This window comes from Aethalodelphis obliquidens, unplaced genomic scaffold (genome assembly GCF_003676395.1).
Source record: "Aethalodelphis obliquidens isolate GAN/ISIS:26980383/991018 unplaced genomic scaffold, ASM367639v1 scaffold39, whole genome shotgun sequence".
In the NCBI taxonomy this organism is placed as follows: Eukaryota; Metazoa; Chordata; class Mammalia; order Artiodactyla; family Delphinidae; genus Aethalodelphis; species Aethalodelphis obliquidens.
This window is the reverse complement of record NW_020837983.1, coordinates 1,086,470-1,103,859: the sequence shown is the minus strand read 5'-3', so window position 1 is coordinate 1,103,859 and position 17,390 is coordinate 1,086,470. Positions and strand designations below refer to the sequence as shown.

General features: G+C 37.8%; 1 protein-coding gene across 1 annotated transcript in view; it reads right to left on the bottom strand.

Moving 5' to 3' along the window:
* NECAB1 (N-terminal EF-hand calcium binding protein 1) overlaps window positions 1-17,390 on the bottom strand; it is a 256,058-nt gene that overhangs the window by 101,852 nt on the left and 136,816 nt on the right. Inside the window, exon 5 of the mRNA XM_027131376.1 lies at window positions 4,185-4,282. Coding sequence (XP_026987177.1) covers window positions 4,185-4,282 — 98 coding nt within the window. The remainder of the gene's footprint in view (window positions 1-4,184; window positions 4,283-17,390) is intronic.

The window sequence follows — 17,390 nt, the reverse complement described above, 5'->3', positions numbered from 1 at the left end:
ATTACGGAGCCCTGGGAGGCCCATATGCTAAATATAAGGAAATAGGGATAGAGAAGAGATAGAAAGGTTGAAATGAAGACATCTACAGATGCCAGGGAGACAAACAACTTGGATCCCAAAGGCAGATATAAGAAGCAAGGGAGAGACAGATGCTCAGCAATGCTAGGACTCAAGTCTATTTTTTCTTATAATCATTGATGTATTGGAGGATGTGCTTATTTGAAAAATAACTTTTAGGAGAAAACTAAATAGTATATATATGCATTTTTTATATAGATGCAGCTTCATTCAGCAACGTGACCATCACACCCTAAATAATTATTTTAAGAACACCATTCTTCATTTTAGCTTATGATAATCTCCTTTTAAGCCTTACTAATAAGCCTTAAGGATACCCCATTTAAATTTTAGCTTAAGCATCAGAATTCTACATGTGCTTTGAGATTACAAGCACATCACATACTGATGGTATAAGTTACTTATCACCCCATTATAGAAAGAAGAAAAACAAATTGACAAATCCAATTTGCGTGTGTGTGTGTGTGTGTGTGTGTGTGTAATTCAAATTCAGGAAGTTCTGGTTTTAGCTACCTTCAAAGCTTTCAAGACCATTTGAAACTTGACCTGTGGTGCTTGTTCCAGAAAAATAAGCAAAGTAAAATAATCCAGGTAACTCTTTAAGGATCTATCAAAGGGCTGGGGTTAAAGGAGGAGGAGGAGGAAGGGAAAATAATGTTAACAGATTATATCTGTCCTGAGTTACCTCCTGGAATTTAAGTTAAGCAGCTGGAACCCATTTTGTCCATTCTCTCACACAGCAGACAAATGTATTGCCAGTGAAGATAGACCACAAATGGCTTGCATTTTATTTTTCTTAAAAACCTAGAACAGTCAGCCCTTCCTACTGAGACAGGACTTTTCATCTGGGTAAAAATATATAAGGACTCTCAAAAGAGAAATACTGGATTTCTCAGTCAGAAGGGTTCTTTGTGCTAGACAGTATGGAGAAAATGTCAGTTTAACAGTGGTTTGAAAAATGTCAAAACTCCTGTGTTTCACTCATTTTGAGATACCATGCAAGTAACCTTTCTAATTTTATTTTTGACTATTTCTGATTTTCTTTCTTTTTTTTTTTTAATCAAAGAGCTTATCCTTGATTAAGTAGAAATTTGAAAGCTTCCTAAATGAACTTAGGAACAATTTTTCTTTTAGGCACAAAATTATTTAGCCTTTGGAGCTGTATGAATATCTATTTCATCAATTATTTAGCCAATCAATAATTTTTTATTGAGTTCATTTTAATTGTCAGGTTCATTTCAATTGCTAGACTCTGGGTATTCAAAAAAGACACTGCCTTTCTCCCTCCTTATAGACAGCAAATAAACAAAAAAATATATAGTTACTCATGCTGATAATTGCCAGCAAGGAACAAATGAGTTACTCTAAAAAGACAGCCTCTCTTAGACAAGATGATCAGAGAAGACCTTTATGAGAACATTGTATTTAAGATAAGATCTAAACAAAGAGAAGCCAGCCATATCAAGCAGAGGTTTTAAAAATTACCATTTCTGGAGAGAAGGTCCCAAGGGATAACATTTTATACAGTTTCCAAATGTTCCTGAAGAGGTCAAGAGAAAATGTATTTAGATTTCTTTTTCCTGTTTTCTTTTTCTGAAATTTGTTGTTTGGATATAGGAGATCCTAGACTGATATTCCATTTTTTCATCTACTATTTTGCTTTACTTTTTGGCAGACTTTTTAAACTTTATTTTCCAAAATTCTGTTAAGTCTTTATTTCTGCTCTCTTGTTTAAATTTCCAAAAGCACTTTCTTATTTTCTGGTTGCCCACTGTTTGTCATACTATTCTTGCTTCATGGATGCTATATCTTCTCTTATCTCTTGGAAGAGGTTGAGGACATTACCTTGAAGTTTTCATCTTCCTGCATAGAACGCTGTCTTAGTCTCTCCCTCCCTCCTTCTTCTTTTTCAGTTTGTTTTGGGCTCTTTCTTTCCTGTAAGAAGCTTGATGGCACTTGGCTGACTGCATATTTAAGGATGGGGTACAAACAAGCTGATTACACAATGGGAGGAGAGATCAGGCCAAGTTCCATCACTGGAGGATTCATAGGTCTTTTCTCTTGTATTGGTTAGACTTCTCAGAGACAACCTCTTCCTTTCTGCCAGGAGGATATATGTCTGGTTGCCACACTCGGAGTTAAGTTACGGAAAATAGCTGGATGTCTTTTCATGCAGTATATAAACTTTTATTTAATCCCTCAGCTATGACTGACGCCACCTCAGGGCTCTCTTTTACCTTTTCAGAGAACAAGGGTATGTTTTCTACCTGGATTGATAAAGACACAGTTGCTTAGCTGGGTAGAGAAGAACAGGGGATCGGGGGAATCTAACTGCTTCCTACTCAGATTTCTAATAGGTCACCTTGTTTTAGCCTTACTATTCCCCTTGTTTCCCAGTGACAACTAGTGCCACCAATTCCTGAGCCTTTCTACAAATCAAGTTGGTGGTTTTCTCCTTTTGCTCAGTCCAGGCCAAGCAGTCAAATATCTCAGGTCTTCTATCAACTATTGGTTGTCCATTTGCTTTTCAGTTTCCAAATTTTGCTGCTATAAATTTCCCCATTAAAATATCTAATTTCAGTCTTTTTCATGGAGCTTCAAGAGCAAGCTGAACTACTTGTATGTGTTAATCTGTGGTGTCTTTATCCAGAAATTCTGTATATTCTTTAATTTTTTAAATTTCTTGTTATGCACTCTATGTGCTAAAATGTCTTTTTTGACTTACTGATAGTGGAAATCTTAATTCTCACCTCTCTTGACTTCTTCATAGAAGTCAACACTATTGTCCACCTCCTACTTCATGAAACTCTCTTCTTCAACTCTGGACACTATACTCTCCTGTCTTTCTTCCCACCTTTCTTCCCATTCCATTTCAGACACGCTTGCTAGCTCTTTCCCCTCTATTCACCATCAGAGCTGAAGTTCCTTAAAGCTCAGTGTTAGGTTCCCTCTTCTCTTTACTTTATAGTCTCTCTTCAGATGACATATCACTCAAGTTCTTGCCTAAGCACTAACAGTTCACATATTGTATACCTCCAGTCTAGACTTCATTTCTCAGGTCTAGACCTATGTATCCAATGGTTTATTTGACTTTCCTTAGATGTCTCAAATGTAGTTTAGACCCAATGTGTCTAAAATATAACTTATGATCTTATCTCATTAAACTTGGCCCTCTTTTAGCATTCTCTGTCTAGATAGTGCCACTGTCCAGGAACACAAACTGAAAACTAAGATTCATTCTTGAAAATTCCTTCCCTCCCAGTCCGCATATTCAATCCTTCTCCAAATTCTATTGACGTGATCTCAAATATATGTGCAATTCACTTACATTTCTCCATTTGTTCTGCCAGTACTGCCAAACTACCAACATCTCTCAGCTGGATTAGTGAACTAGCCTCCTACTCATCTTCTTAATTCTGTTCTTCCACATTCTCCACCCTAATCCCAAGCTAATTCTTACACAGTCTTTTCAAAAGACTACATGAGTTGTCATACCTCTGCTTAAAATGGCTAATTTATTTGCATTAAGGATACAAGTCTAAATCTTTAGGTTTACCAGCAACATTGTGAAAGATGTGACCCCTCCCTACAACACCAGTTTTACCTCACACATTGCCACTCTTGGATTTTCTGTATTTTAGCCTTATTGGACATCTTCAATTCCTAGAATGCCCTGTGTCCCTCCTGAAAGAGGGCATTTGTACCTGATGTTACTTGTATCTGGTTCTCCTTGGCCTAGCTATAACTATTTCTTTTAATTCAAATTGCTTAGATGTCATCTCCTGCAGCACGAATAAGGTATTCTATCTTGTAATTCTCTCTGTTGTGCTATGTTGTAATCACTTGTTTACACACTTATCTCCCCATCAGAATAAGAGCCATTTGAACAGCTCTTTGTATCCTTAGCATGAAGCACAGTATCTAGAATCTGGTAAGTTTTTTGTAATTGTATTGTGAATGAATAAAAAAGCTCATTTATATCAAAAAAATAAATTATCAGTGATTAAAACAAATCTGTACTTCCATGATATATTAGGAACTAGTTATGATTTTCAAGAGAAAGATATTTTGAAGAGATTTTATAGATAATAATCAAATTTCCTTACTTTTTTTGTTTTTCCCATTGCCTTCAGGATGGAAAGATTTAAATCTTCAAGTGCTGTTAGTACATTCTCATACTCGCCCAAATGCTGAGAAAAATATTCTGAAAAGTAAAAATATTGAAATAAATACTTGTTTGCCTTTAGGTAATGATAAAACAAAATATCAACTGAAGATTTACACAATAAATGAGTAAAACAAATGGATAAAACTGACAAATTTTCAGATGAGACTAACTAAAGTGTCAATATACTTTCATTAAAAACGAAAAAGTCCTGGAGGGTTACCATTATTCTTTTTATCTTACAAAAAATAGGGAAAAAATGAAGCTGGATTTACATACACAACTGCTTCAATAAAAAGTTGTTCCCGAGAGACCTTCAAGATGGCAGAGGAGTAAGACGTGGAGACCACCTTCCTCCACACGAATACATCAAAAATACATGTACATGTGGAACAACTCCTACGCAACACCTACTGAATGCTGGCAGAAGACTTCAGACTTCCCAAAACGCAAAAAACCCCCATGTACCTGGGTAGGGCAAAAGAAAAAACAGAGACAAAAGAATAGGGATGGGACCTACACCTCTGGAAGGGAGCTGTGAAGGAGGAAAACTTTCCACACACTAGGAAGCCCCTTCATGGGCAGAGTTGGGGGTGGGGGAGAAGCTTTGGAGCCACAGAGGAGAGCACAGCAATAGGGGTGCAGAGGGCAAAATGGAGAGATTCCCGCACAGAAGATCAGTGCCGACCAACACTCACCAGCCTGAGAAACTTGTCTGCTCACCCACCGGGGCGGGTGGGGTCTGGGAGCTGAGGCTCCAGCTTCAGAGGTCAGATCCCAGGGAGAGGACTGGGGTTGGCTGTGTGAACACAGCCTGAAGGGGGCTAGTGCACCACAGCTAGCTGGGACGGATTCCGGGAAGAAGTCTGAAACTGCCTAAGAAGGAAGAGACCATTGTTTCAGGGTGCATGAGGAGAGGGGATTCAGAGCACTGACTAAATGAGTTCCAGAGATGGGTGCGAGCCACAGCTATCAGTGCAGACCCCAGAGATGGATATGAAATGCTAAAGCTTCTGCTGCAGCCACCAAGAAGTCTGGGTGCAAGCACAGGTCACTATCCACACCTCCCCTCCCAGGAGCTTGTGCAGCCTGCCACTGCCAGGGTCCCATGATCCAGGGACAATTTCCTTGGGAGAACACATGGCATGCCTCAGGCTCTTGCAACATCACGCCAGCCTCTGACACCGCAGGTTCGCCCCACAGTCCATACCCCTCCTTCCCACCCCAGCCTGAGTGAGCCAGAGCCCCTTAATCAGCTGTTCCTTTAACCCCATCCTCTCTGAGTGAAGAACAGATGCCCTCAGGCGACCTCCACACAGAGACGGGGCCAAATCCAAAGCTGAACACCAGATGCTGTTCGAACAAAGAAGAGAAAGGGAAATCTCTCCCAGCAGCCTCAGGAGCAGTGGATGAAATCTCCACAGTTAATGTGATGTACCCTTCATCTCTGGAATACCTGAATAGACAACGAGTCACCCCAAAATTGAGGCAGTGGAGTTTGGGAGCAACTGTAGACTTGGGGTTTTCTTTCCATCTCTAAATTTTTTCTGGTTTTAGGTTTATCTTTTGTGGTATCTAGACTTTATTATTATTGGTAGATTTTTTTTTGTTGATTAGGTTGCACTCTTCCTTTTTTTTTTAGATATATATACATATTTTTCCTCTTTCTCATTTTTTTTTTTATTTTTTGTGGTACACGGGTCTCTCACTGTTGTGGCCTCTCCCGTTGCGGAGCACAGGCTCCAGAGGCGCAGGCTCAGGGGCCATGGCTCATGGGCCCAGCCGCTCCATGGCATGTGGGATCTTCCTGGACTGGGGTACGAACCCGTGGCCCTGCATTGGCAGGTGGACTCTCAACCACTGTGCCACCAGGGAAGCCTTCCTCTTTCTCTTTTTATGAGTGTGTATGTCTTTGTTTCTTTGTGTGATTTTGCTTGTATAGCTTTGATTTTACCACTTGTCCTAGGGTTCTGTCTGTCCTTTTATTTTTATTTTTTTTAATATAGATTTTAGCGCTTGTTATCATTGGTGAATTTGTTTTTTGGTTTGGTTTCTCTCTTCTTTCATTGTTTCTTTCCTTTTTTTATTACTTTTTCATTTTCTTATTTTTAATATTTTTATATTTTTTATTTTTTAATAACTCTCTTCCTTTCTTTCTTTCTCTCTTTCTTTCTGTCTCTCTTCTGAGCTGTGGGGCTGACAGGGTCTTGGTGCCCCGCCAGGGTGTCAGGCCTGTGCCCCTGAGGTGGGAGAGTTGAGTTCAGGATACTGGTCCACCAGAGACCTCCTGGCTCCACATAATATCAAACGGCAAAAGCTCTCCAAGATATCTCCATCTCAATGCTAAGACCCAGCTCCACCCAACAACCAGCAAGCTACAGTGCTGGGCACCCTATATCACACAACTAGGAAGACAGGAACACAAACTCAGCCATTAGCAGAGAGGTTGCCTAAAATCATAATAAGGTAACAGACAAACCAAAACACATCACCAGACGTGGTCCTGCCCACCAGAAAGACAAGATCCAGCCTCATCCACCAGAACAAAGGCACCAGTCCTGTCCACCAGGAAACCTACAGAACCCAATGAACCAATCTTAGAAACTGGCAGCAGACACCAAAAACAATAGGAACTACAAACCTGCACCCTATGAAAAGGAGAACCAAACATAGTAGATTAAGCAAAATGAAAAGACAGAGAAACACACAGCAGATGAGGAGCAAGGTAAAAACCCACCACACCAAACAAATGAAGAGGAAATAAGCAGTCTACCTGAAAAAGAATTCAGAGTAATGATAGTAAAGATGGTCCAAAACCTTGGAAGTAGAATGGAGAAAATATAAGAAACATTTAACAAGGACCTAGAAGAACTAAAGAGCAAACAAACAATGATGAAAAGTGCAATAAATGAAATTAAAAATTCTCTAAAAGAAATCAATAGCAGAATAACTGAAGCAGAAGAATGTATAAGTGAACTGGAAGATAAAATAGTGGAAATAAATACCTCATAACAGAATAAAGAAAAAAGAAAAGATGTGAGGACAGTCTCACAGAACTCTGGAACAATATTAAATGCAACAACATTCAAATTATAGGGCTCCCAGAAGAAGAAGAGAGAAACTAAGGGACTGACAAGATATTTAAAGAGATTATAGTTGAAAATTTCCCTAATATGGGAAAGGAAATAGTCAATCAAGTCCAGGAAGCGCAGAGAGTCCCACACAGGATAAATCCAAGGAGAAGCATGTTAACACATGTATTAATCAAACTAACAAAAATTAAATACAAAGAAAAAATATTAAAACAGCAAGGGAAAAACAACAAATAACACACAAGAGAATCTGCATAAGGTAAACAGCTGATCTTTCAGTAGAAACTTTGCAAGCAAGAAAGGAGTGGCAACACATATTTAAAGTGATAAAAGGGAAAAACTAACAACAAAGATTACTCTACCTAGAAAGGATCTCATTCAGATTCGATGGAGAAATTAAAACCTTTACAGACAAGCAAAAGCAAAGAGAATTCAGCACCACAAAACCAGCTTTACAACAAATGCTAGAGGGACTTCTCAAGGCAGGAAACACAAGAGAAGGAAAAGACTGACAATAACAAACCCAAAGCACTTAAGAAAATTGTAACAGGAACATACATATCGATAACTACCTTAAATGTAAATGGATTAAATGCTCCAACTGAAAGACATAGACTGGTTGAATGGATACAAAAACAAGACCCATATGTATGTTGTCTACAAGAAACCCATTTCAGATCTAGGGACACATACAGACTGAAAATGAGGAGATGGAAAAAGATATTCCATGCAAATGGAAATCAAAACAAAGCTGGAATAGCACGTCTCTTATCAGTCAAAATAGACTTTAAAATAAAGACTATTACAAGAGACAAAGAAGGACATTACATAATGATCAAGGGATCAATCCAAGAAGAAGAGATAACAATTGTAAATATTTATGCACCCAACATGGGTGCACATTAATACATAAGGCAAATGCTAACAGCCATAAAAGGGGAAATTGACAGTAACACAATCATCTTATGGGACTTTAACACCCCACTTTCACCAATGGACAGATCATCCAAACTGAAAATAAATAAGGAAACACAAGCTTTAAATGATACATTAAACAAGACGGACTTAATTAATATTTATAGGACATTCCATCCAAAAACAACAGAATACACTTTCTTCTCAAGTGCTCATGGAGCATTCTCCAGGAAAGATCATATCTTGGGTCAGAAATCAAGCCTTGGTAAATTTAAGAAATTTAAAATCGTATCAAGTATCTTTTCCAAACATAACGCTATGAGACTAGATGCCAATTACAGAAAATAACCTGTAAAAAATACAGACACAAGGAAGATAAAAATGCACTACTAAATAACCAAGAGATCACTGAAGAAATCAAAGAGGAAATCAAAAAAATAATTAGAAACAAATGACAATGAAAACACGACAACCCAAAACCTATGGGATGCAGCAAAAGCAGTTCTAAGAGGTAAGTTTATAGCTATACAATCCTACTACAAGAAACAAGAAACATCTCTAATAAAAAACATAAACTTGGACTTCCCTGGTGGTGCAATGGTTGAGAGTCTGCCTGCCGATGCAGGGAACATGGGTTCATGCCACGGTCTGGGAAGATCCCACATGCTGTGGAGCGGCTGGGCCCGTGAGACATGGCCGCTGAGCCTGCATGTCCGGAGCCTGTGCTCCACAATGGGAGAGGCCACAACAGTGAGAGGCCTGCGTACCATGAAAAAAAACAAAACAAAAAACCCCATAACCTTACACCTATAACAATTAGAGAAAAAGAACAAAATTAGCAGAAGGAAAGAAATCTTTATGATCAGATCAGAAATAAATGAAAAGAAATGCCAGCAAAGATCAATAAAACTAAAAGCTGGTTCTTTGAGAGATAAACAAAATTGATAAATCATTAGGCAGACTCATCAAGAAAAAAAGGGAGAAGACTCAAATCAACAAAATTAGAAATAAAAAAGGAGAAGTAACAACTGACACTGCAGAAATACAAAGGATCATGAGAGATTACGACATGCGACTATATGGCAATAAAATGGACAACCTGGAAGAAATAGACAAATTCTTAGAAAAGCACAACCTTCCAAAACTGTACCAGGAAAAAATAGAAAATATAAACAGACCAATCACAAGCAGTGAAATTGAGACTGTGATTCAAAATCTTGCAAGAAACCAAAGCCCAGGACCAGATGGCTTCAGAGGCGAATTCTATCAAACATTTAGAGAAGAGCTAACACCTATCCTTCTTAAACTCTTCCAAAATATAGCAGAGGGAGGAACACTCCCAAACTCATTCTACAAGGCCACAAACACCCGGATACCAAAGCCAGACAAAGACGTCACAAAAAAAGAAAACTACATGCCAATATCACTGATGAACATAGATGCAAAAACCCTCAACAAAGCACTAGCAAATAGAATCCAAGAGCACATTAAAAGGATCATACACCATGATCAAGTGGGGTTTATCCCAAGAATGCAAGGATTCTTCAGTACACGCAAATTAATCAATGTGATACACCATACTAACAAAATGAAGTAGAAAAAGCATATGAGCATCTCAATAGATGCAGAGAAAGCTTTTGACAAAATTCAACACCCATTTATGATAAAAAAAAAAACCCTGAAGAAAGTACGCATAGAGGGAACTTATGGCAACATAATAAAGACCATATATGACGAACCTACTGCCAACAATCTTCTCAATGGTGAGAAACTGAAACCATTTCCTCTAAGATCAGAAACAGAGAAGGTTGTCCAGACTCACCACTATTATTCAACATACTTTTGGAAGTTTTAGCCACAGTAATCAGAGAAGAAAAAGAAATAAAAGGAATCCAAACTGGAAAAGAATAAGTAAAGGGGTCACTGTTTGCAGATGACATGATAATATACATAGAGAATCCTAAAGATGCTACCAGAAAACTACTAGAGCTAATCAATGAATTTGTAAAGTAGCAGGATACAAAATTAATGCACAGAAATCTCTTGCATTCCTATACACTAAAGATGAAAAATCTGAAAGAGAAATTAAGGAAACACTCCCATTTACCATTGCAACAAAAATAATATACCTAGGAATAAACCTACTTAAGGAGACAAAAGACCTGTATTCAGAAAACTATAAGAAACTGATGAAAGAAATTAAAGATGATACAAACAGATGGAGAGATATACCATGTTCTTGGATTGGAAGAATCAACATTGTGAAAACGAGTATACTACCCAAAGCAATTTACAGATTCAATGCAATCCCTATGAAACTACCACTGGCATTTTTAACAGAACTAGAACAAAAAATTTCACAATTTGTATGGAAACACAAAAGACCCCGAATAGCCAAAGCAATCTTCAGAAAGGAGCTGGAGGAATCAGACCTCAGACCTCAGATTATACTGCAAGGCTACAGTAATCAAGACAGTATGGTACTAGCACAAAAACAGAAATATAGATCAATGGAACAGGGTAGAAAGACAAGAGATTAACCCATGCACATATGGTCACCTTATATTTGATAAAGGAGGCAAAAATACACAATGGAGAAGAGATAGCCTCTTCAATAAGTGGTGCTGGAACACCTGACAGCTACATGTAAAAGAATGAAATTAGAACACTCCTTAACACCATACAGAAAAATAAACTCAAAATGGATTAAAGACCTAAATGTAAGGCCAGACACTATAAAATTCTTAGAGGAAAAGATAGGCAGAACACTCTTGCTGTGACATAAATCACAGCAAGATCCTTTTTGACCCACCTCCTAGAGAAATGGAAATAAAAAGTAAAATAAACAAATGGGACTTAATGAAACTTAGAAGCTTTTGCACAGCAAAGGAAACCATAAACAAGATGAAAAGACAACCCTCAGAATGGGAAAAATATTTACAAATGAAGCAACTGACAAAGGATTAATCTCCAAAATTTATAAGCAACTCATGAGCTCAATATCAAGAAACAAAAAACCCAATCCAAAAGTGGTCAGAAGACCTAAACAGATATTTCTCCAGAGAAGACATACAGATGGTAAACAAACAGATGAAAGGATGCTCACCATCACTAATCATTAGAGAAATGCAAATCAAAACTTCAATGAGGTATCACCTCACACCAGTCGGAATGGCCATCATCAAAAAATCTACAAACAATAAATTCTGGAGAGGGTGTGGAGAAGAGGGAACCCTCTTGCACTGTTTGTGGGAATGTAATTTGATACAGCCACTGTGGAGAACAGTATGGAGGTTCCTTCAAAAACTAAAAATAGAACTACCATACGACCCAGCAATCCCACTACTGGGCATATAGCCTGAGAATACCGTAATTGAAAAAGTTCACAATGTTCATTGCAGCACTATTTACAATAGCCAGGGTATGGAAGCAACCTAAGTGTCCATTGACAGATGAATGGATAAAGAAGATGTGGCACATATATACAGTGGAATATTACTTAGCCATAAAAAGTAATGAAATTGAGTTATTTGAAGAGAGTTGTGTGCACCTAGAGTCTGTCATACAGAGTGAAGTAAGTCAGCAAGAGTAAAACAAGTACTGTATGCTAACACCTATGTATGGAATCTTAAAAAACAAACAAATATATTTCTGAAAAACCTAGGGGCAGGACAGGAATAAAGATGCAGACTTAGAGAATGGACTTGAGGACAAGGGGAGGGGGAAGGGTAAGCTGGGATGAAGTGAGAGAGTAGCATTGACATATATACACTACCAAATGTAAAATAGATAGCTAGTGGGAAGCAGCCGCATAGCACAGAGAGATCAGCATAGTGCTTTGTGACCACCTAGAGGGGTGGGATAGGGAGGATGAGAGGGAGATGCAAGAGGGAGGAGATATGGGGTTATGTGTATATGTAAAGCTGATTCACTTTGTTATAAAGCAGAAAGTAACACACCATTGTAAAGCAATTATACTCCAGTAAGGATGTTAGCAAAAAAAAAAAAAAAAATAGCTGTTCCCAAAAGCATATCATTATAAACTTCTCTAGGTCAGTAATTTTTGAGAAATTAAGTGAAATGTTATGGTTTCTTCTGGGAGACATTTTAGAAAGGTATGCTCTCTTCAAAGGTAAGAATTTAAACACAAGGGCAGTCTCCTATGAAAACTTCCATGTAAATATTCCTGTCATTATCTAATTATTTTTAAATAATTTAGACAGAGGAAAAGGCATGGTTAACACATTTTTCAGTTGGTTAGAATAAATATTATATTGGATGTTATAATTAAAATTAAAGGTATGGAATATATATTGATCCCAAGGTAGTAAGTTGAAATATAATAGACATAAATGCAAAACCTTATATTTGCTTAGAGAAATCAATATTTTTCTGAAATGGTTATTGGTTAATGGCATGGTTGTTTTAAAAAAGAAGGAAAGCCATCTTTCAAAATAAATATTTCAGGGAGGAGGATAAAGATGGCAGAATAAGTTGACATGGAGCTCACCTGCCCCCATAAACACACCAAAAATACACCTACATGTGGAAAAATTCTCATAAGAAAACTAATTGGAAACTGGCAGAAGAACTCTTATACAACAAAGGATTCAAGAAATAGTCCCCTGTAACTGGGTAGGATGGGAAAAATATTGTCCAGTTGGGACCTGTGCCCCTGGGAAGGATTTAAGAGGAAAAGAAAGACTGCATAGGCAGACTCTTGCCCTGGGGAGTCAGGGGATCAAGCCACAGACTGGGTGTCCCCATCCTGGGTCTGATGTGGAGGAGATAAGCACATCTTATTTTCCTTTGGCTGCTGGGAGAACCATTGGGACAGATAGAAAGGCTGGAGAAGCCTAGACTCCACTCACAAAGAGGGTGTGTGTGCTGGCTTGGCAACAGACAGGGCAGAGAGAAGTCTGCCCTAGCAGCTGATGCCTCACCACACTCCCCAATCTGAGTTAGGCGAATATCCCAGCCCACTCACTCCATGCCACAGCCTTGGTACAGGCTCTGAGCTTGGTATAGGGTCTGGCTCCTAGGGCAGCCACGTCCTGAGAAAAGACCTGATCTAGCAACACAGAGATTGCCTGGGGGCCTGAGGTGTGGTCCAGGTGGGACAGCAGCAGCCAGCATTGCCACTTACCCAAAGAGTGTCCCAGAAGCAGTCCAGACCTCTACCAGCAGCTCAGCCACTTCAATTCCTCTAACCACAATGCCCCTACCCCAAGTCCTAGCCTAGTGAATTCTCCTGTCATATGCAATCTTAACCACAAACTTGCACTAGATCTGAGATAACCACAGCAGGGGAAAATATGTGACTTTAACATGTTGATGAGGGGAGCTATAGATGCACACACAGGCAGCATACCAGACCACTATAAGTGCATGAGTCCCACTTACTTCAGCACTCTACTTCTTTGAGGCAAAGGTTTCAGTACAGGGATAAGGAAAAACACACACTTAAAGGGAAGAGAGCCAGCTCCAGCCTGACCCTCAGACTTCTACTCCAGCAACTTGGGAGCAAACCCCACCCCTGACAGGGCAGAGACAGCCACGGAGCAGAGAGGAAGTCCTGCCTCACACTCTGCACAGGTTTTAGATACTCCAACACCAAACACACCCTCTCTAAAAGGGATAGCAGCCAGCACACCCTGAGGAAATATGTGGCTGGCATCCATATCAAAACCAGCCCTTACACAAAAGACAGTGGACACAAAGAGTCTACACAGGGATGCTCCCACATAAAAACACTCCTTCAACACCACAATTTTTAAACATACTGTTTAAAAATAAATAAATTTAATTTAGTTTAAAAGAAAAAAAAGAGTAAACTCAGACCATTTTAACAAGGAACTGTAACTATAAAGAAGACCCAATCGAAAATACACAATTCAATTTCTGAGATAAAAAGACACTCTAGAAGTAATGAATAGCCAACTAAATGGCACAAAAGAATACATAAGTGATCTGGAAGATGAAATAATGGAAATCACCCGATCAGAACAGCAGACAGAAAGACAAATGAAAAAGAAAAAATAAAAGCAATATATGAGACCTATGAAGTAATATAAAATGTGCCAATATACACATAATAGGGGTCCCAGAAGGAGAAGAGAGAGAAAAAGGGATCAAAAATGTATCTGAATAAATTATGGCTGAAAACTTCCCAAAACTAAAGAAGGAACAGATATCTAGGTACAGGAAGCACAGAGGGTCCTAAACAAGATGAACACAAAGATCACACCAAGACATATAATTAAAATGGCAAAAGTTGCAGAGAGAATTCTAAAGGCAGCAAGAGAAAAACAAAGAGTCAGTTACAAGGGAACCCTGATAAGGCTATCAGCTGATTTCTCTGTAGAAAATTTGCAGGTCAGAAGAGAGTGACATTCAAAGTCCTGAAAGGGAAAAACCTGCAACCTAGGATACTCTACCTAGCAAGATCATCATTTAGAATAGAAGGAGAAATAAAGAATTTCTCAGACAAGCAAAAACTAAAAAAAATCATCAATATTAAATATACCATAAAAGAAATTTTGAAGGGTCTTCTCTAACTGGTAAAGAAGGAAGAATCTTTAGGAAAGGGAAAATTCCAACAGGAAAGGCAAATTTTTAGTAAGGATTGAAGATCACTTAGATAAGCTAGAAGGTATATTGAAAAACAAATAAAATGTGTTTAGAATGTGTTTGAACCAAATGATTATCAGTTTAAAGCAAGTAGGTATAATTATGGGGAACTCATGGTAACCTACAATAGGTACACAAAAACAAAAAAGAAAGGACCTCAAGAATATGACAAAAGAAGTCATTAAACCACAATGAGAAACTCAAAAACAAGAAATGAACAAAGAAGAGCTGTAAAAACAACTGGAAAAAAGGAATAAAATGGCAGTAAGTACATACCTATCAACAATTACTTTAAATGTCAATGGACTAAATGATCCAGTAAAAAGACACAGAGTGGTTGATTGAATTAAAAAACAAGACCCTCCATTATGCTGCCAACAAAAGACTCACTTCAGGAAGAAAGATACACAGAGACTTGAAGTGAGAGGATGGAAAAAGATATGGAAATGACAAGAAAGTGGGGATAGCAATACTTATATCAGAAAAAATAGACTTTAAAACAAAGGCTATAATAAAAGACAAAGAAGGGCATTATATAATGATAAATCAATCAGTGTGATAGACCACATTAACAAAAGGAAAAACAAAAACCACATGATCATCTCTATAGACACAGGAAAAGCATCTGACAAAATTCAACATCATTCATGATGATTCATGTACCTCATCAAAGTAGGTACAGAGGGAACATGTCTCAACATAATAAAGGCCATTTATGACAAACCCACAGCTAACATAATACTCAATGCTGAAAGGTTGAAAGCCTTCCCACTAAATTTAGGAAAAAGACAAAGATGCCCACTCACACTGCTTCTATTTAACATGGTATTGCAAGTCCTAGCTACAGCAATCAGACAGGAAAAAGAAATAAAAGGAATTCAGATTGGAAGGAAAGAGGTAAAACTGTCACTATTTGCAGATGACATTGTACTCTATCTAAAGAACCGTAAAGCCTCCACACAAAAACTATTAGAACTAATAAATGAATTCAGCAAGGTAGCAGGATAAAAATTAATATACAGAAATCTGTTCTGTTTCTATACACTAATAGTGAACTAACAGAAAGATAAAGTAAAAAAAAATTCCATTTATAATCACATCAAAAAAACACTAGGAATAAATTCAACCAAGGAGGTGAAATACCTATACTCTGAAAACTATAAAAAGTTGATGAAGGAAATTGAAGATAATTCAAAGAAATGGAAAGATATCCCATGCTCTTAGATTAGAAGAATTAATATTGTTAAAATGGCCATACGACCCAAAACAATCTACAGATTTAATGCAATCCCTATCAAAATAACCAGGACATTTTTCACAGAACTGCAACAAATAACCCTAAAATTTATATGAAACCACAAAACACCCAAAGACAAAGCAATCCTGAGAAAAAAGAACAAAGCTGAAGATATAACTGTCCCAGACTTCAGACTATACTACAAAGCTATAGTAATCAAAATGGTGTGGTATTGGTACAGAAACAGAGACATATATCAATGTAACAGAATAGAGAGTGCAGAAATAAACTCACATGTGGCCAATTAATCTATGAAAAAAGAGGCAAGAATATACAATGAAGGAAAAACAGTCTCTTCAATAAGTGGTCCTGGGAAAACTGGACAACTACATGTAAAACAATGAAATTAGTACATTTCTTCACACTACATACAAAAATAAACTCAAAATGGTTTAAAGACCTAAATGTAAGACATGAAACCATAAAATTCCTAGAAGAGAGTATAGGCGAAACATTCTTTGACATAAATCATAGCAATATTTTCCTGGTACAGTTTCCTAAGTCAAAAGAAATAAAAGCAAAAATAGACAAATGGGACTTAATTAAACTTAAAAGCTTTTTCATAGCAAAGAAAACCAGAACAAAACATAAAGACAACTTATGGAATGGGGGAAAATATTTTCAAATGATGCAACTGACAAGGGGTTCATATCCAAAATATACAAACAGCTCATGAAGCTCAATATCAAAAAAACAAACAATCCAATCAAAAAATGGGCAGAATATCTAAACAGACATTTCTCCAAAGAAGACACACAGATGGTTAAAAACATATAAAAAGATGCTCAGCATCACTAATTATTAGAGAAATGCAAATCAAAACCCCAAGGAGGTATCACCTCACACCTGTCAGAATGGTTATCATCAATAAGTCTTCAAATAACAAATGTTAGAGAGGATGTGGAGAAAAGAGAACCATCATACACTGCACGTGGGAATGTAAATTGGTGTAGCCACTATAGAAAACAGTATGGAGGTTCCTTAAAAAACTAAAAATAGAACACCATATGATCCAGTAATTACACTCCTGGATATACATCCAGAAAAAACAGAAACACTAATTCAAAGAGATGCATGCATCCCAATATTCATGGCAGCACTGTCTCCAATAACTAATTCACGGAAGCAACCCAAATGCCCATTAACAGACAACTGGCTTAAGGAGATGTGTGTGTGTGTGTGTGTGTGTGTGTGTGTGTGTGTGTGTGTGTGT